The sequence below is a fragment of the Rhinopithecus roxellana genome, chromosome 10 (genome assembly GCF_007565055.1).
Source record: "Rhinopithecus roxellana isolate Shanxi Qingling chromosome 10, ASM756505v1, whole genome shotgun sequence".
NCBI classification, from domain to species: domain Eukaryota; kingdom Metazoa; phylum Chordata; class Mammalia; order Primates; family Cercopithecidae; genus Rhinopithecus; species Rhinopithecus roxellana.
The window spans coordinates 129290739-129311195 of record NC_044558.1 but is presented as its reverse complement, the minus strand read 5'-3'; the positions used below and the strand labels follow the sequence as shown (position 1 = coordinate 129311195).

The 20457-nt window shown below is 36.3% G+C and overlaps 1 protein-coding gene across 4 annotated transcripts in view; it reads left to right on the top strand.

Moving 5' to 3' along the window:
- The window catches only part of ABCC9 (ATP binding cassette subfamily C member 9), a 140161-nt gene that overhangs the window by 49317 nt on the left and 70387 nt on the right, over window positions 1-20457 (top strand). For all 4 annotated transcript variants that reach the window (XM_010361201.2, XM_010361200.2, XM_010361202.2 and 1 more), the window contains exons 16-18: window positions 3801-3908; window positions 11000-11072; window positions 14462-14567. In XM_010361201.2, coding sequence (XP_010359503.1) covers window positions 3801-3908; window positions 11000-11072; window positions 14462-14567 — 287 coding nt within the window. The remainder of the gene's footprint in view (window positions 1-3800; window positions 3909-10999; window positions 11073-14461; window positions 14568-20457) is intronic.

The following is a 20457-nucleotide window of genomic DNA, read 5'->3' as shown; positions in this document are numbered from 1 at the left end:
ACTGGAAGGTTTCAAGGTAGGGAGTAATATAATTTCATTTATATTTTTAATATAATTTCATTTATATGTTGTTGTTTTCTGTGTAGAGGAAAGTCAATGGAGGACAAAGAGTAAAACACATAGATCAGTAAAGAAGTCATTATAATAATATAGGCAGGAGAGGATGACGGTTAGAATTAGAGCTTTTGGTCCAGTTGCAGTGGATATTGTGAAAAAAGGAGATCAAAGTCAGTGTACACTTTAGAGGTTGAGCTGATGAAGACTTGCCGGTAGATTGGATGGAGGAGATGAGGGAGAAAGAGGATTCAAGGAAGAATCCTAGGTTATTGGCTTGACTTCTGGGTAGATGATATAGCTGTTGAGGTAGAATCAAGAGGTACATTTTGCACATGCAAATTTTGATATACTTCTTAACCCAAGAAGAGACATAAGCTTTGGAGATATAAATTTAAGAGTCACCAGCCATTAGATAATACTTAAATCAATGACTGGATTATACAATTTTCTTGAAGGAAGTGTCTAAAAAATTCTGAAGAAATTTTTAAAAATTAATATATTTCACAAAGTAGAAAAGCATTATTCCACAGTGAGTCATAAGTTAACATTAGTTATAATTGTTACTATTAGAAAAAATATGAATATATTTACCATTTGTGTGAACCAACACAAATGTATATTCAATCTCCTGACTGGAACTGATTGGAATTTGGAAAGCTTTTGCCAGGAAATCAATCTATATTATATATTTTTTACATCATGTTTAAAACTGCTAAAAATAGTTAAGGCAATCATGTAGCTATATTTAGACTTATTTCCTTCTGCTGTTCTGGAGCATGTTTGTTTGTTTGTTTGTCTGTTTTTGTTTTTGTTTTTTAAGTTTCTGGTAAGTTGTTTTACTGAACAGGTATGATTTTGTCTGAGAAGGGACCACCACCATGCTTATATACGCTGGGGGAACAATGCCTCAAAGTGTTTGTTTGTTATTGTGTGGACATGGACACAAAGACAAAAATATTAAAGAGTGTCTAAACTTTTAGGCAATAGGGGGTCAAATATTTGATTAGAACCAGTCTTGTCACTCTTTGGATGGTCCTAGACTACCAAGGAACTTAATCTTTCAGAGATATGGGGATGAGCAGAATGAGATGACCTCAAGAAATGGGATATAGAAGGTCAAGTTCATGGAGTTAGGGAAATCTGAAGAATTTTTTTTGTATGAGATGTGGCATAGAAGAAAAATTGAACTGAGAAAAGGTTTTGGAAAGAAAAAAAGAATCCCCTTCAAATGCATCCAACGTCTTCAGGGTTATTGAAACCAGACTGGACTTCTTGATGTCTTTCAGGGTTATTCATCACTGCTGAGGGGCCAAACCACAAATGACAAACTTTTTAAAATGGAGTGAAAAAAGTTGTGTGTTTGAAAATAACACTAATGGAAACTCCTTCTTGAGAGCGCTTAAGATACTATGTATTCTGTAAAAACTTAGAGTTCAGTGGTTTTGGCTGTAGAACCTCCATGGAGAATTAGTGACAGTCTAGGGCCAAAGTCTCTTCATATTACATCTGTGGAACTTCGACTCAAATCTCTGTCAACACATCTACTCTTCCCACCCTCTTCTTAGTTTTGTGAAGGGCATGAAGTCATTTCTTTTGGACCTGTGGGGACAATAATGTTACAGAATGAAAGACTCTAGAAGACAGTACATTTTATATGTAGGTGTAGATCTATTTTGTATGGAAAATATACTTAGCCTAAAGGATAGTGGCTTTCTACAACCTCTCATGCAGTGTACTTCCAGGAGTATTTGTGAGGGCTGTGAGAAGGAAAAATAAAACTAAAATAAAGTTCATGAACATACTCTCCTCCTCTTTCTCTTTGTGTTAAGTCAAAATAGATTAGTATTTTCTGTGTGACAGAACCACTGCTAGTGTCTTACTTTCTAATCTTTTCAGTGGCTTTTTAATTTGTGTATTTATTGGCATGTACCCTAGCAATGTATTATTTGATAGTTTGGGTGTTCTCTTGATACACCAGTTGATGGAAATTGGAAGAGCAATATCTTGTTTGGATTAAATTACTGATTATTTGAGGACATTCCTAATTCCCATGGTAGCACCCAGTGGATTTTTCAAAAAGCTAAACCTGCAGTTCTAGGCCAAAAAAAAAACCCCAAAACCAACAAAGTTCACAATTCTAGAATCCTTTGCTTTTCTAGGTAACTTAACAGTTTAAAGTGTATTATTACTTAGCCTTCATAGTCTCTATAAGGTATTTGTGTAGGAAGACAATTATGGCTGAGTGCATTGGTTCATACCTATAGTCCCAGCACTCTGGGAAACTGAGATGGGCGGATTGCTTGTATCCAGGTGTTTGAGACCAACCTGGGCAACATAGGGAGAACCTGTCTGCACAAATAGTAGATAAGTTAGCCAGGCATGGTGGCAAATGCACCTGTAGTCTCAGCTTCTCAGGAGGCTGAGGTGGGAGGATCACTTGAGCCTGGGAGGTCAAGGCTGCAGTGAGATGTGCTCATGCCACTGCACTCCAGCCTGGGTGACAGAGTACGACTCAGTTTCAAAAAAAAAAAAAGGTTAATTATTTATGTTGAAATACTGACTCAATATGTTTCTGGAAGAAATTTTGAGTTTTGAAATTTTTCCAGATTAGAGGTTTATGAGCTAAATATTCCACTTATCTCTGTGTGAAACTGAACTAAAAAATTAGAGAATGACAGATTTCTAGGTATGACTTACATTCACCTTAAATATGTGAAGACTGTCACATCTCAGCCGGCATCCTCTTTATAATGGATATTTTAGTCCGTTGACTAGGAATAGGGCTATAACATTGGAGATAGACTAGATCATTCTATAAGACTTATGGATCTCCTGATGAAACACTGTAATATCTTTGGGCAAAAATTCTAGATCTTTATGCTTTTGTCAATCCATAGCAGATGCTGGGTGCTGTGCAGCTCAATCTGATTTATGTGAGTGTATCAGATTAAAACTCCTCATGATTCAGAGAATAATCAATAATGTACTGGTAGAACATTTACAAGCCTGATAGCTGTATTAGTCTATTCTTACACTGCTAATAAAGACATACCTGAGACTGGGTAATTTATAAAGGAAAGAGGTTTAATGGACTCACAGTTCCACATGACTGGGGAGGCCTCACAATCATGGTGGAAGGCAAAGAAGAAGCAAAGGATACATCTTATATGGTGGCAGACATGAGAGCGTGTGCAGGGGAACTCCCTATTTAAAACCATCAGATCTCCTGAGACTTACTCACTATCACGAGAACAGCACGGGAAAAGGCCCCCCCATCCATGATTCAATTACCTCCCACTGGGTCTCTCTCACGACAGCCAAACCATATGATAGTCTAGTTTGACCTGAGTTAGTTTGACCTGAGTTAATCTGATCACCTTTTAACACCACTGGAGAAATATTATCCAAATATCACTGGAGAAATATTATCCAAAAAGATTATCCATACCACTGCAGAAAGATAATCCATCCATATCACTGGAGAAAGATCATGGGACTCTGTACTTTAACTTCCATCATTTGCAAGTATCCTATTTTCATATTTTCTTAAGAGGCATGTGAATGAGGTTTAACTATAACTTAAGAATTTTTCTTTTTATTTTTATGAAGGAGTCATTGAAATAATTAAAATAGACATCCACTTGTTTCTTTTTCTTGGAACTTAGCAATGTGAGTAAATGTTCGGTAAAACCTCATTTTTTTAATAAAGCTTCAACTTGTATTCTTTTCCATTTGGAATGCAGCAGCCAAAAACTATAAACAGGAAACAGCCTGGAAGATATCACCTGGACAGCTATGAGCAATCAACACGGCGTCTACGTCCCACAGAAACAGAGGACATCGCAATAAAGGTTATTTTTATTTCCTGGATTCTTACATGAATAGATACATTTATGTTCCTACTTTATGGCGAAGTTCTGTGAAAGTGTCCTAAATTGTGCCTTTAAATTCTTTTTACAGTTGTCATTAATCCTAACAACATTTTTTAAAAAATCTGAGTTTTAGTTTTCAGTTCTTCCTCATCTCCCAGACACAATTTTTGCTCCAGCAGCACATTTCAATAACCAGAGAATGTGCCTTTCTTCTGAATCTGCTTGAGAAGCTAGTGTCGCATGTATTTTTTTCTGGTATTCCTATGTTTATCAACCAAATAAATTGATTCATGGAGAATACCAACATTATTTTAGGAATATAAATTAGATAGTCATTGTTTTCAATCAGGGAAGACTCAGACTAGTGTATGCATTCACCAGTTTCCCGGTACTGCCCTTGATCTCATTTCAAATTTGGCTATTTGGACTCTCCCCAGGCGTTGCGCTTAAGTTAAGGCAGAACAGGCAACCTAGAGTTGGGGATAAGAGGGAGTGGTCAGTGTTGTGCAGGAACTGGAATAGCTGCCAGCAGCAGTCAAGGGCCTCCATCCGTGGGAGCTGCCAGAGTCCTGGAAACTTAGCAAACTGGCTGCATTGGCTATTGGAGGATATCCAATTCCTCTGCACAGCCTAGGCCAGTCAGAGAGACGGGGAGGCTCAGAATGGGGTGTATAGTAGAGCCAAGAGCTATGTTTAGGTCTCTCTCTCCTTAACACCTGACACAATACCTTCCCACAATAGCCGCTTCATAATGGGAACAAACCTGTGATTGAATGGAACAAGCTAGTGCTAGCCCTCCCTTTTCCACTAACTTGACGTGTGATGTTTGGGCACATTACTATGCCTCACTGAGCCATGGTTTGCCCATCTTGAGGTGGACATGCCATTTTAGTGTGGTTGTTTTGGGGTTAAAAGGATATGTCACATGCGAATTTTAAAGAGAGTTCTAGTGATTCTTGACTTTGGTTATGCGTTAGAATCACCTACAAAGCTTTAAAAAAAAAGTGTGTGTGTGTGTGTGTGTGTGTGTGTGTGTGTGTGTGGTGTTCCTAGGCAATTATAATGGTCAGGCAGAGTGTGAACTAGGGGCTATGAAAAGATAAGGAATGAGAGATTGGAAAGGGTCCTCTATGCTGTTGTTTCCCCACAATGCCCAGATAACAACTAATGTATTGGTGAATAAAAAACAGGGCCAGTTTTTAATTGACATTTTCTGTTCACTATAGTAGGAATCTAAAAATATGTCTTTTCCATGTGTTTCATTAATTTTCATTTTGAAAGAAAAAAGAGAGACTATTATGATTTCTTTTCCAAAATTGACCATTCATGCATTAGAAAAATAGCTGCTTATCAGTGGCTCCGACTTTGCTGTGCTTCTGAATGGCCTCCGCAGTTTCAGGCTCACTTTCAAGCCCAAATTAATTTTTTATTTATGGCGAAAGCTCACAAATTGGTAATAATGTATTTATTTTTTGAAATGTTTTTAATGTGAAATACTACATACTTCGGAGAAGTACGTGTTTATATCAGCTCCCTCAGAAAATGCAGCAACACATGTATCTGCTGTCTTCTTACATATTTCCCCTGAGATATAATTGCCACCCCGACTCTTACAGTCATCATTTCCTTGATTATTCTTGCTATGCACGCATCCCTAAAAACATATTTTTAGTTTCTTAAAAGTTTAAATATGTGTGTATGTGTGTGTGTTGCTTCTTTTGCTCAACATTATGTATGTGTAATTCATCCATACTGCTGTAACCACAATTCATTCACTCTTATTGCTGTTCTATTGTATAAATTGTTCTATTGTATAAATATACCAGAAGTTAATTATCTGTTCTACTTTTGATGGGCTGTTGGGTGTTTTTCAGTTTGGGGCTATTGTGAACAGTTGCTGAGTTATACGGTATGTGCATCCTCAGCCTTCCTAGATAATGGCAAACTACTTTCCAAAGTGATGGTGCCAGTTTATACTTTCACCAGAAGTGACTGAGAGTTCCAGTTGTTCTACATCTTCACTAAAAAAAATGCTTTTCTTTTTTCTTTTTTTTTTCTTTTTTTTGCCAAGTGTTATGTGCTGGGAGAGATGCAACTGTATCTTGCTGTGGTTTTTATTTGCATTTTTCTCATTACAAATGAGGTCAGACAACTTGCGATAAAGATATATTTATGAAAATGGCCACTGGGGTTTGGGTTTGGATTTCTCTTTTGTGAATTAACAGGTTGTTTGTCCTTCTCCTCTTTAAAAATTCTTGGCCAGGCATCGTGGCTCATGCCTGTGGTTCTAGCACTTTGGGAGACCGAGGTGGGTGGATCACGAGGTCAGGAGATCGAGACCATCCTGGCTGACATGGTGAAACCCGTCTCTACTAAAAATGCAATCAATTAGCCGGGTGTGGTGGCAGACACCTGTAGTCCCAGCTACTCAGGAGGCCGAGGCAGGGAGGCAGGGAAATGGCGTGAACCCAGGAGGCAGAGCTTTCAGTGAACCGAGATGGCACCACTGCACTCCAGCCTGGAGGACAGAGCAAGACGCCGTCTCAAAAAAAAAAAAAAAATTCTTGGTACTACTTTGACAGTCAACTACGTTGCAAAATTCTTCTCCCACTCTATGTGGCTTGGCTTTCTGCTCTATGATATCTTTCACTGAGCAGAAGTTCTTCATTTTAATATAGTCTAGTATACAACTTTTCCTTTATGGTTAATGCTTTGGTGTTTGGTCTTATTTAAGAAAACTTTTCCTACCCAGAGGCCATGATGACGTTCTGTGTTAGCTCCTAAAAGCTTTGAAGCTACCCTTTTTACCTTTAGTCCTTTAATACACATAAAATCAATTTTTATGTTTAGTATGAAGTAGGGATGTGATTTAGTAGGTAAATCAGTGATGAATAATTTATTAGTAAATCATAAATGTAGCAGTAGTACATTTAGTAGTAGTCATTTTCCCAAATTTAGTAGTAAATCAGTAAGGTCTGATTTAATGTTTTCAAGTGTGATATCTAGTTGCCTAGCCCCATACATTGATCACTGTCCCCACTGATCTTCAGTGTGATGTCAGTTACACATCCAGGATCTATATGTGTGTGAATCAGTTGATAGCCTTTATTGATTTTTCTCAGACTTATTTGTCTGTTCAGTATCCCGCTGTAATGATTACTATAGCTTTCTAATGAATATTGATACCTTTTAGAACAAGTCTTTATAACTGTTTTTTTTGGTTTTTTTGTTTTTTGTTTTTTGTCCTTCTTAGCTATACTTGGCCCCTTGGGGGAAGGAGGCTTAGGTGGTCTGGGGCTCACACCTTTGAATGTGTATTTTTTCCTTATATTTTTGACTTGGCATTTCCTAACTGCTTCTTTTGGTGAGATTTTTTACAAACCAAATTTTGTTCATCATTGTTACTTATTTTCAGCAGGAGAAAATGGACAGTGGTCTGTATGTGCCCTGCCTTTACATTTAAAAAAACATTCTTTTCATTGAGGTGAAATTCACTTAGCAGACAACCATTTCAAAGTGAACAATCCAGTGGCATTTAGTACACTGACAATGTTGTGCAACATTTACCTAGTTCCAAAACTGTTTCATCACCCCAAGAGGAAATCTCAAACCTGTTAAGCAATTGCTTCCCATTTCCCACTCCCCTTGCCCTGGGCAGCAACCAGTGGATTTTGCCTATTCTAAATATTTCATATAAATGGAATCATATACTAGGTGACATTTTGTGTCTATCTGGCTCCTGCTTTTAAATTTTAATTCATTCTTTCCCTGTATCCCTGATACTCCTTCCTATCAAAGTCACCTCATCTCCAATATACGTACCCTCTAACCCCATCATTATAGAACCAGCTCTAATGTGCTTGATGTGCTTAGGCATGCTCATATCTTTGTAAAATATGTAGTGTTGTCATAAGTGTGTATGTGCTCTCAATTTACTTAAATGTTTTCTTGATCATTTGCTTCTGCTAAGTGCACCATTGTATCCTGTAGACTGTGTCACTGCATTTTACTTATCCCCTAGTGATGTACACTGAGCTTGCCTCCATCTTTCCTCTATCAGAAACCCTGCTATGATGTTCATCATTGTACCTATCCTTACAAGATGCTTTGCAAAGACTCTTATATATTAGCTGATTTTCCAAGTTCAAACATCTAGTTGGGGAAGTCAGGATTTTAACCCTGCTGGTGGGGAATTTAGTGCATTTTGTAAAAGGTGGGAGGGAATGAAAGTGTAAATGGTAGCAGGAGAAATTAACTTTAATTTCTTCCTGCTCTTCTGTCTTTCTTGTGTGGATGTTGTTCCTTCTTTTAGTTCAATGTAGCACCAAGTCAGAAGGTGACATTTCATTCTTCTAGTTCTTTCCTGCTACTTTCAGACCATAACCTTCCCCTGTCACACTCATAATGCTATGGTGTTTTCTACCTGCTCTCACATCTATTATCAGAGGACCTCATAATCACTATTTCCACCTTCACTGTAGATGTGAGTATGTTTCCTAGTCCACCGTTCTATCTTTGTACGTGCCACACATGGTTAGGATTTAAACTTCCAAGGGCACAGTCTATCCAGCATCCCAGCCTGAAAATCCCCTAATCTACTGTCATTCCTTTGCACCTCACCTGGATAACTGTGTCACCTTCTCCATAGCACTCAGCAGCCTGGTTTTACAAGTGTAGAAGGCATGAGGTTGGATTGCTGCAGAAAGGTACTAAAGGAATTTTAGCATTCTTCATAATAGCACGAATTGAAAGACCCTCCTTTCACTTTCATTCTCTTTAATTTTTCATTTACACCACTAAATAGCCATAACTCTAAATCAGAATTTCACCATTGTGTGTTCTACCTTGGGTTGAGTCTTTTAGCACTTACACATTTTTATTTTAATTAGAAATTGTTCATTGATAATCACAGGTATAATTTAATGCCACACTCATATAATCTGTATTCACACTTGGTCACCACCTGGAACTGCATCCCCTCTATCTTACTCTATTAGGCTAGTCAGCAAACAAAATCCTGGTACCCAAGCTTTCTCAGTACTTTAATTTCATGGTCATTGTTTTTTTTAACACCATTGAAACCTTCAATATCTTGAGCCCCTTCTTTTTCTTCCAGTCCTTTAGTACCTTTCTGCAGCAATCCAACCTCATGCCTTCTACACGTCTATAACCAGGCTGCTGCATGCTATGGAGAAGGTGACACAGTGATACAGGCCAGCATGGTCACAGATTCATTATCTCCAATCTCAGCTCACTCCCATTCCCCAGTAGCTATCTGCCATCCTTTCACATGTCTCTTAGCAGCACTATTTTCCAAACCTACAGTAGCTATGTAGCTGTCACCACTCTATTCCCACCTCCTTCTCTCCCCTTTTGCCTCCTCTTTCTCCAGATCACCTTAGCTCCCAATTCGCTGAGAACATCAAGGGTGTCATGTAGGATCTCTCTCAGTTTCATGCTGGCCCTTGTCCACAAGCATCTATTTTTGTGCCTCTTTTAGTCTCCTCACCTACTCTGGGAGAGAAAATGGAATCTTCAGCCTCTGAGGCTGTTTAATTTGTTTGCATGCCCTTTGTCATTTAACCATAATGACAACCCCAGCCAGCTCTGCCCCAGCTAGCTCTATTCATCGTTTCCTCTGACATATTTTATAGTTTTTTGATCTTCGGCCTATTCTCACTATAGTTCTTTACGTACAAATGCTTTCAATGACATTCAGTATATTTAACAAAACTAGTTAAAAGGCCTCTTTTTCCAGAAAGTTTTTTGACTCATCCCAGATGTAAATGATTTTCTTTATGAGCTGCTGTTGTACTTAGTGTCTGTGTGTCCCCTCTATTTGGTATTTAGCCCATAATGTTGTGTCTTGTACTCACTTCTTTCCATGGTTTACTTACTCAACTGATTGCAGGCTTCAAGAGAGCAGGGAGGATGCATTATGCCTTCTTTGTAATCTATGCCAACCTAACCCTGTGCCTTACACAGAGTGAGGATGATCAGCCATATTTATAAAGCAATCAGTAATTCTAATCGAGCCCTTCCGTGAGACCCTCCTTCCCTGACTAATTTCATGCATAACTGTGTTATGGATATTACTAAATGTTGTTCCACGTATATTACAAGCTAGAGAAAACCTGCATGGACAAACATAATCTAGCCTTTTCAAGCAGAGTTTTTCACTCTTTAAGTTGTTCATTTTATGAAGAGTTTTTAGGGTTATATGTAGTTATAATTGAGATATCACAAATCCATTCTGCAAAATTCCTAAACAACAGTGTGCTTAGAAATTTCATTTATGGTTTTGAAATAAGATATTAGTTTATGAGCAAAGTGTATCTTTAATTTCTCCTGATTTTTAGGAGCCCTTCCTCCTGTCATCTATGTCTACTTCACCCTTCAAATTCTTGGGTTCTGTTATTGTTTTATTTCCTATTTTTATAACTGGTAGAAGTATAATGTCCACTTGAAGCTTGTTAAAACAAATAGATTCTGTGGGATGAATAGAAGGTATTGTGATTTTTGCTGATTGCTGGCATTTATAACACAAGCAATATTGCCTCACTTCTTTTATTATTCTTTACTCTTTTTTTTAACTTCAGTGAATAGTTGGCCTACACAGTTCAGGAAACTCATTAATTACAGAGTTTTCCTCCTCAGTTAATGAAGGCATTTTGCTGGAATACTTTGTGGTTATTTCTCTTCTTTATTTTAATCACTAGGATTTGGGGAATTGTCTGGCAGTGAGAAAATAATTAATGTAGGGATTTCATTGGAAAGTGTTTGGGACAATTGTCTTTTAAGAATGTCCATATGTAAACAATTCGGTAATCCCAAATTTTCAGAGATTTTTGGCATTCTTCATAATATCGCAAATTGAAAGACCCTCCTTTCACTTTCATTCTCTTTAATTTTTCATTTACACCACTAAATAGCCATAACTCTAAATCAGAATTTCACCATTGTGTGTTCTACCTTGGGTTGAGTCTTTTAGCCTTACAAATTTTTATTTTAATTAGAATTATTCATTGATACCACACATATAATTTAATTTCTATATTTTTATTTTGTAGGTCACAAATGGATACTTTTCATGGGGCAGTGGTTTAGCCACATTGTCCAATATAGACATTCGAATTCCAACAGGTAAGAGTCGTTTGTTATGCATATTTGTAATTGTTCATGACCATAACCATAGTTTTCCAAGATAATTGAGCCTAACAAAAAGAGACTTTAAAGACATAAATATTATTTATGGTTACCTATTTGCACCATTGTGCTTGTGAGCCACTGTGTCACTGTGGGAATGGCTGGAAATGATAAGACCTGCCTTTCACCGTGGAGTCTATACCTTTGGACAATTATTTACTGTTCATTTGCTGATTTGGGCAATTTAAACAGTGGGGTGGTTGATTTCACTTTTTGTTTGAGAAACACTTTAAAGAAAGAGTATATGAGAAACTTATTTTCTATTTCTGAGAAATACTGAGGAAGTTTTCAAGATACTTAAAACTTAAATATCCAATAATTACACTTGATCTTAGCCAAAAGGCCGAGAAGCGATAAATATCCAATAATTATATTTAATATTTTTTAAAAGTTTTATTGAAGTTTAATTGATCCACAGAAATTGCACATATTTAATGCTTACATTTTGATGAGTTTGGGCATATGTATATACCTGTGAAAACCATCACCACAATAAAGGTATTCAATATGCAATCGCTACCAAAAATTTCCTTATGTTCTTCTTTTCTTCTAGTGTTTATTTTCTTCTGTTTTTACTTTATTTTTTGTGGGAAGAACACTTAACATGAGACTTATCCTCTTAACACATTTTAAAGTACACAGGACTATGTTGTTAATTGTACGTACTATATTGACCAGCAGATTTCTAGAACTTATTCATCCCACATAACTAAAATTCAATAATAACTATTGAACAACAATTTCCCATTTTCCCTTTCCCCCATCTCCTGGAACCCACAATTCTATTTTCTGCTTCTGTGAAAAGAAGTGTCTAAAATTTTGACTAAATTAATTAAAATACCTAAAATAGTCAAAATTTTAGATAACTCATATAAGTGGAATCATAGAGTATTCTTCCTTCTATGGCAGTGCTTATTTCATTTAGCATAATGGCCTCTAGATTCATCCATGTTGTTGTGAATGGGAGGATTTCCTTCTTTTTATAAGACTGAATAATATCCCATTCCATGTATGTACCACATTTTCTTTATTCATTCATCTGTCAATGGACATTTGGGTTGTTTCAATATCTTGGCTATTGTGAATGATGCTACAATGAAGATTGGGGAGCAGATATTTCTTTGAGACCCTAATTCTGATTCTCTTGCATAATACCCAGAAGCAGGATTGCTGGATCATGTGGCAATTCTATTTTTAGTTTTTCGAGGAACCTCCATGCTGTTTTCCATTGTTGGCTGCACAATTCTACATTGCCAGCAACAGTGTGTAAGGGTTCCAGTTTCTCCACATCCTCACTAACACTTGTTATCTTTCTTTTTTTTTTTTTTTTTGTTACAGCCATTCTAACAGGTGTGAGGTGATATCTCATTATGGTTGTGATTTGCATTTCCCTGATGATTAGTGTTGTTGAATGTCATTTAATATATACCTGGTGGCCATTTGTATGTCTTACTTGGAGAAATATCTCTATTCAGGTTCTTTGTCCATTTTTTAATTCAATTGTTTTGTTTCTGTTTCAGGTTTTTTTTTTTTTTTTTTTTTAACTATTTTATATTTTGGATATTAATCTCTTATCAGACAGATAGTTTGCAAATATGTTCTCTCATTCCATAGGTCTCCTTTTCATTCTATTGTTTCCTTTGCTGTGCAGAAGCTCTTTAGTTTGATGTGCTTCTACTTATCTATTTTTGGTTTTATTGCCTGTGCTTTGGTGTGAAATCCAAGAAATCACTGCCAAGTTCAATGCCAAGAAGCATTTCCTCTATTTTTTCTTTAAGGATTTTTATAGTTTCAGGTCTGACATTTAAGTTTTTAATCCAGTTTGAATTTATTTTTGTGTGTGGTGTAGTATAGGCTCCAATTTTATTGTTTTGCATGTAGATATCCAGTTTGTTTAAACCCCTTGCTGAAGACCAGTTGACTGTATATGTATGGGTCTATTTACGGTCTCTCTCTTCTGTTCCATTGATATATGCATGTGTCTTTATGCAAGTACCATACTGTTTTGAATACTGTAGGTTTGTAATATATTTTGCAAGCAAAAAGTGTGATACCTCCAGCTTTGTTCTGCTTTCTTAAGATAGCTTTGGCTATTTGGGGTCTACTATTTCCATATGAATTTTGGAATTGATTTTTCTATTTCTGTAAAAAATGCCATTGGGTGGCCGGGCGCGGTGGCTCAAGCCTGTAATCCCAGCACTTTGGGAGGCTGAGACCGGCAGATCACGAGGTCAGGAGATCGAGACCATCCTGGCTAACACGGTGAAACCCCGTATCTACTAAAAAAATACAAAAAAACTAGCCGGGCGGGGTGGCGGGCGCCTGTAGTCCCAGCTACTCGGGAGGCTGAGGCAAGAGAATGGCGTAAACCCGGGAGGCGGAGCTTGCAGTGAGCTGAGATCCGGCCACTGCACTCCAGCCTGGGCGACAGAGCAAGACTCTGTCTCAAAAAAAAAAAGAAAAAAAAATGCCATTGGGATTTTGATAAGGATTACACTGAATCTGTAGATTGCTTTGGGTAGTATGGACATTTTAACAATATTAATTCTTCTAGTCCCTAAGCCCAGATGTCTTTTCATTTTTTTGTTTGTGTTAATTTCACCAATGTCATAGTTTTCAGTGTATATGTTTTTCACCTCCTTGATTAATTTTATTTCCAAGTACTTATATGCTAACAACAAATGATCTCAAATTAAGAAAACAATACTATCCACAATGGCATCAAAAGGAATAAAATATTTAGGAATAAACCCAGTAATTTTTCCTTAAAATGTCTCTGTAATTGAATAGAAATATTTTTTGACCTGGCCTGATGTTCGTTAGGTGAAGATTTTTCTATTATGAATGCGAAACAAATTTATATTAGAAATAGATTTTTCTATTATAAATGCAAAGACAGATTTTTTCTATTATACATGCAAAGACACTCTCTTCTTCAAAGAGAAATTGGAGAAGAGAGTGCCTTAATAAATTCACCCAAATCATTTTTATCTCAATTATTTATTTTAGTCAAAACTGTCCTTTTTATTCTGAATGAATTGAATATTAAAGTTAAAACTAACCTTGATGATCTAGGCAATTATTTCATTGCTCTCTTTACTGATATCAGCCATTCTCATAGTTTTTAAAATAATAAATCATTATATATATATTTTTCCTTTTCCAAAAAGATGTGTCAGAGAAAGGAGCTGTTTAGAATACCTTATTGCTGGAGATCAAAACTGGGCCATTGATTGTAAAACATTAGCTTTTTCTAAATGTGTTTTGATTTTACTTCACTAAGAATCCATCTCATTCTGTAGTTATCCTTTGTTTTGCTTTCTTAGGTCAGTTAACCATGATTGTGGGCCAAGTAGGATGTGGGAAGTCCTCTCTTCTCCTTGCCATCCTCGGTGAGATGCAAACATTGGAAGGAAAAGTTCACTGGAGCAAGTATGTATATTTTAAGTTGGCTTCCGTTGCTATGTCATACATCTGATAATCTTCCAAGGAAAGAACTTAGACAAATACATTTACATGTTCTAACTCTGAAGACCACTCAGAAATAAGCACAGCTTTAAAAAAAAATTGGTGGAAACCTTAAAAGTCATAAATAAAAAGTTACAAAACAATTTATTACAAAGGTTGTTTATAATAGTATAAACTAGTATATTACTGAGACAAAAGTAAGGATAGGATTGTAAAGATACATTTTTAATTTAAGTGAGTAATACTTAAAGAAATAACTTAAAAGTTTACTTTATAATAAAATAAGTTATGGAAAATTTACATTATTTATAAGGCTTAAATAGAAACAGTGCCTTAAAGGTTCAATGTTCAGAGAAGAAATATCAAATGATCTTTTCCAAAATCTGTATAAGAAATGAAAATCAACTATTTATCCTTATACTTAAACTAGATGCTAGAAGTATATAGTTGGAGATATGAATAGGTTTGATTAGTATGTTGTGCAATTCTAATGACATGGAAAATAAAGTGCATCTTCCAGACATTTGAATGATTGCTTCCAAAATGATGTTTCTTCTAGATAGTTGAATGGTGGTCAAAGCACATTGTGGTAATAAATTCAGAATAGATTCAGAAATATGTTACATAATTGGTTAACAAAGAGTAAATTATGCTTATTTAATTTGGCCTACTTAGCAGACTCCTCATAAGTAGTTTATGAATAAATTGCCTACAGCTGATCTAAGAAATTAGGCTATAGACCAGTGGTTCTCAAACAGGTGTGATTTTTGCCCCCAGGGACATTTGGCAATGTCTGGAGACATTTTTGGTTTTACACTGAAGCATTGGGTTGCTACTGGTCTGGTGGATAGAGGCCAGGGATGCTGCTAAACAGTCCTACAGTGCACAAGACAGCCCCCATACCAAGGGATTCTCTTGTCCCAAATATCAATTGTGTTGAGGTTGGGAAACCCACAGATGTTCTTTCGTATCATTTTGTACCTACTATCATGAATTCCGCTGTGGATGAATTTGCTGTTTACATACACAGACATCTCTCAAGAATGAGAAGACTATGGGCCTTTTAAGAGTATATTATATTTTAAACTCCAATTAAGAAAAAAATTCTTGGTTGTGAAATTCAGGCTGAAATTAGCAGAAGTGTAAATCCCGTTTTCAATGTCATTGGCAAAAGAAGAAGATTGAATTGTCGAGTGTACATTTTATCCCTGTTGAGCAAATCTAGCAGACAGTAACCTTGCAACTGTTTAGTGCACCTCCAGCAGAGAGCTCAGTAAAACATTGCTACTTCAGTTTGCTTCATGGCAGTAGACAAGGTTTCCCCTGCCACTATCCTCAGGCAGTAGACAGTGTCAGTCACTAACCTCAGGCACTAGATGATGTTCTCCTAGCCACTTGGATGAAGCCACTTCCATCCTGGATGAAGAAGCAGATCCCACTGGATTTAATTATATTGTGTGGCTTGTACAATAATAATTAAGTTATTTGGGTTTTGTTTTTATCCTGATTTACCATCGTTAAAACAGAGAGAAAGAATGACAGTGACAGAAAAGGCTTGAGATTTTATTTTCATACTACCAGGAAGATCTCCTACTCTGGCCTGTTCCAAGTGTAATTTAACCTTCCAGGCCCCAGCTCCACTTGAGCTAAATTGACCCCCAATATTGTTATTCATAATTATCATTGTGTTAATGAATAAAGAAATGATGTGAGGATGCAGAAAATATTCTTTATAGCCTACTTATTTATTTTCTTGGTTTCCTAAGCATGTATATGATTTATATCATGTCTTATTTCATAAAGTTTTGTATTGTTTTATTTAAAATAACACAGTATAGTAGAGTTTGAAAGATAAAGGTAAATAAATTTTTAAAATATTATTTAAATAATCATCTGAAGTTGTAATAGACAGAAATGCATGTACTGAAGTCCTGTATAATTATAACATATGGGCCACAAATTTCTCTCTGAACTTCATGAAAGCTAAGCAAAGAAGGAAACGTGAGGAAAAAAACAGCATACATTTACTCAGTAGAGACTGATTTTCTCTTTTTGGAGAGAACTGTGAAAGAAATCTGCCAGCTGTGGTTTATGCCTGTAATCCCAGCATTTTGGGATGCTGAGGCAGGAGTATCACTTGAAAACAGCAGTTCGAGACCAGCCAGGACAATGTAGTGAGACCCTATCTGTACAAAAAAAATTTTTTAAATAAGCAGGTCATGGTGATGCATGCCTGTAGTCTTAGTTACTTGAGAGACTGAGGTAGGAATATCTCTTGAGCCCAGGAGTTTGAGTCTGTAGTGAGCTGTGAATGTGCCACCACATTCCAGCCTAGGCAGCAGAGTGAGACCATTTCTCTTAAAAAAAAAAAAAAAAAAAAATTTAAGAAAAATCTTCCATATACCTTATAAAAAGTCAATAAAAGGAGGGGGGAGGGATTGCATTGGGAGTTATACCTGATGTAAATGACGAGTTGAGGGGTGCTGATGAGTTGATGGGTGCAGCACACCAACATGGCACAAGTATACATATGTAACAAACCTGCACGTTATGCACATGTACCCTAGAACTTAAAGTATAATAAAAAAAAAGAAAAGAAAAGAAAATAAAAAGTTAATTCCTAATGTCCTCAACAGTCCTAAAATTTATTCAAAAGCAAATTCCATGTGCCAATTATTACAAATACAATTCAGAATATAATATTAAGTTACAGATTATACAGTAATCTATATTACTATTTGAAGGTTTAGAGGGCATGCAAGCGGGGGTGAAGAATGTGGTATGGGTAGGATCAGAACAACACAGTCTAAGTAGGCAGATCTTCAACATCTAGTTTGATGCAGGAATGAAATTAACTACATTTGGAGAAATGCATAAATTGTACATCAGTTGGAGCATCTTCTATGTTTAGTATGGAATATAGATATTTTGTTTCTTAGTCTTTTTTTTTTTCATTCAACATTTACTGAGTATGTCCTTCATGCCAAACACTGATTTAGGTATCAAGGATATAGAAGTGAACAAGACAAGTCTCTATCTCATGTGGTTACAGTCTAGAACGTGGCCTGTGTATAAGTAATCAACAACAACAAAAAAGACATAATATTAGACTTTGATAAATGCTGTGACGATGATAAAACAAGGCAATATAGTAAAAAGTACTATACCTGTGAGGTGTGTTTGAGGATCTAAAAAGGGTCTAGAATGGCTAGTAAATACTGAATGATGCAGGTGCAAGCTGAGGCTATCTGGAAAAGGAAGAAAGCGTTCTGGGTATGCTATGGAGTCAAGATTTTGTTCTAAGTTCAGTGGGAAAATATTGTAGAAGTTTAAGTAGAGGAGTGATTTACATTTTGCAAAGATATGATGTACAGTTTGAAAAGATGATTCTGACTTGTGGTGTGGAGAATGAATTACAGAGGCAAGGGGGAAGTGAGGGAAACCATTTAAGAGTTCATTTCACTAATTCAGATGAGAGATGAAGACAGTTTGATGTACCATGGTAGCTGTGGAATGGACCAAAGTGAATAGATTCAGCATATACCTTGGAGTCAGAACCAGCAGGATGAAAGTGTAAGAAGGAAATTAAGATAATTCTGAGTATCTATAAAATTCCTGTAACTTAAAAATTATCTTTTTATGGGCATTTGCCTTACTAGACAACAATGCCATCTCCTCATGGCAGAAAGGACCAAAGTTTTCTTCAAGAATGTTTAAGTTGGTTCAACACACAAAGCAATGAAAATGTAGACTTCTAAAAGATTGAATAAGTTAATGCAAATTCTATTGTTCTTTAATTAAAAGAATTACTTAATTTTCTTTCATGATATCCTTAATATCTGATAAAACATATTTTAGGATCAGGAATATTCAGAGGATACTGACTTTCTTTTTTAAAGAGTTATTTGTAATTACTCTTTTCATTCCAGAAACAAAAGCTGTATGCCCAGTCCAATAAATAAAGGTATATAACAATTAATTACAGCAAAGCTAATTTAGAAATTATTGATATTCATAAGCTACTGATGTGTAAATGGTTAAATGTTCTTTACTTCAACAAACTGAATTTTTTTTTAAAGCTCAAAACAAAGCAAAATAATAAACTAAATTTTTATATGGTAAGACACCAAATACCTTGCTATCATTCTTTCACCATTACATGTGTCTCTGATTGCATAAATTTTATTTATTTATTTATTTATTTATTTTTTTGGAGACATAGAGTCTCGCTCTTTCGCCCAGGCTCACTGCAAGCTCCGCCCCCTGGGTTGACGCCATTCTCCTGCCTCAGCCTCCTGAGTAGCTGGGACTACAGGCGTTCGCCACCGCGCCCGGCTAATTTTTTTGTATTTTTAGTAGAGATGGGGTTTCACTGTGTTAGCCAGGATGGTGTCCATCTCCTGACCTCCTGATCCGCCCGTCTCGGCCTCCCAAAGTGCTGGGATTACAGGCGTGAGCCACCAGCCCGGCCATAAATTTTATTTTTAAATGTATCCTCATAGACAGGTATGAACAAAATCCAATAAAGTACTCTGACCTATTGCAGCAGGAAATATTTACTTTGGGCCAGAGAAAAGGCATTGCTGTTCATCCAGCACACACCTGTGTGGGGAGAACGTGGTACACAAACATCCCGATAGTTGTTTCCTTGGGAACTGCTTCCTTTGACTTAGTCTGACATATTGTAGACCCAGAAGGGAAAAGATGAGAGAGAGGCGAGAGGAATGAAAAAAATTCTCCAAAATTTTCAGAATGTGCACATCAATCTTGCATCCAGGTGTGCTTCATATTTGTTGAAAAATAAATGTTCTGCCTGACTGAAGTCCTTTCCTGGTTGTCATGATAAACAATTTCTACTGATATCTTAGGAACTAGAACTAAAATGCCTTATCTGATGAATACTTTCAGTGAGAGAGTCGAGAATGCTTTTTAATTGTGGTGGTACTTATGTGAGAAACAGCTGTCATTTATCTTTGTTTTCCTTTTTTTTTTTTCTTTTCCCTCTCAGCCATGGCGTCAACCATCCTACTGTTCAGGCCCCTTCTGTCCTGACATTCTGTCTCCCACCATCTTACTGTAACCAGCTTTGTAACAGTGCTTCAATTATTTTCAGACAAATGGAGGAGCTATTCCTTTTCATGTGACTTTGCCTGGCATGAAGGAATAGTATATTAAGTCAGCTTTCCTGGGTCAGATATAATATATCATGTTTGTGCCAACACTAGTTTCCCTTCTTCCAAATTCATTCCTGATTTAAATTTGCAAAAGTCACTCTCCCATTCCATAATATTATTAACCATAATACTTGGAAGTTGCTAATATGCTGTATCCCCTTTACCTCTTACTCTGGAAGGAAAATACAAATTCTACATGGAGAGGTTTTCAGAAGTGAAACTTTATTCTATTTTCTAGAAGGGGATTTTCTATCTGACCTCTTTGCATTCTCCTGTTGTCTTGAGTGCTGTTGAGTACCACATTGAATGGTGGAGGATGAGTCTAGACAGAGCTAAATCTACTTCTTTATTTTGGAAGAGAAAATATATAATCTCCCACAACTGAATTTGGTTAAACATATTGATATGTGAGAGGGCTGGAATAGGTAGTCTCTGGAAGTTAAGGATTATAACATTATTCATACAAATGTTAGTGAAATAATGGGTTAATTTGCTCTTGGAAGATGATTACCTACAAATGAGTCTATATTTACCTCTTTTTTTTTCTCTGAAAATAATAAATGTGTGGTATATATAACTTTTAAAGGAAAATATAAGTAAATCCTTCAAGGAGAGGTTTTCAGAAGTGAAGATCCCCTATGTGCTGTTTTGCTTTTTTCAGGAACTTACTGCATTAATTA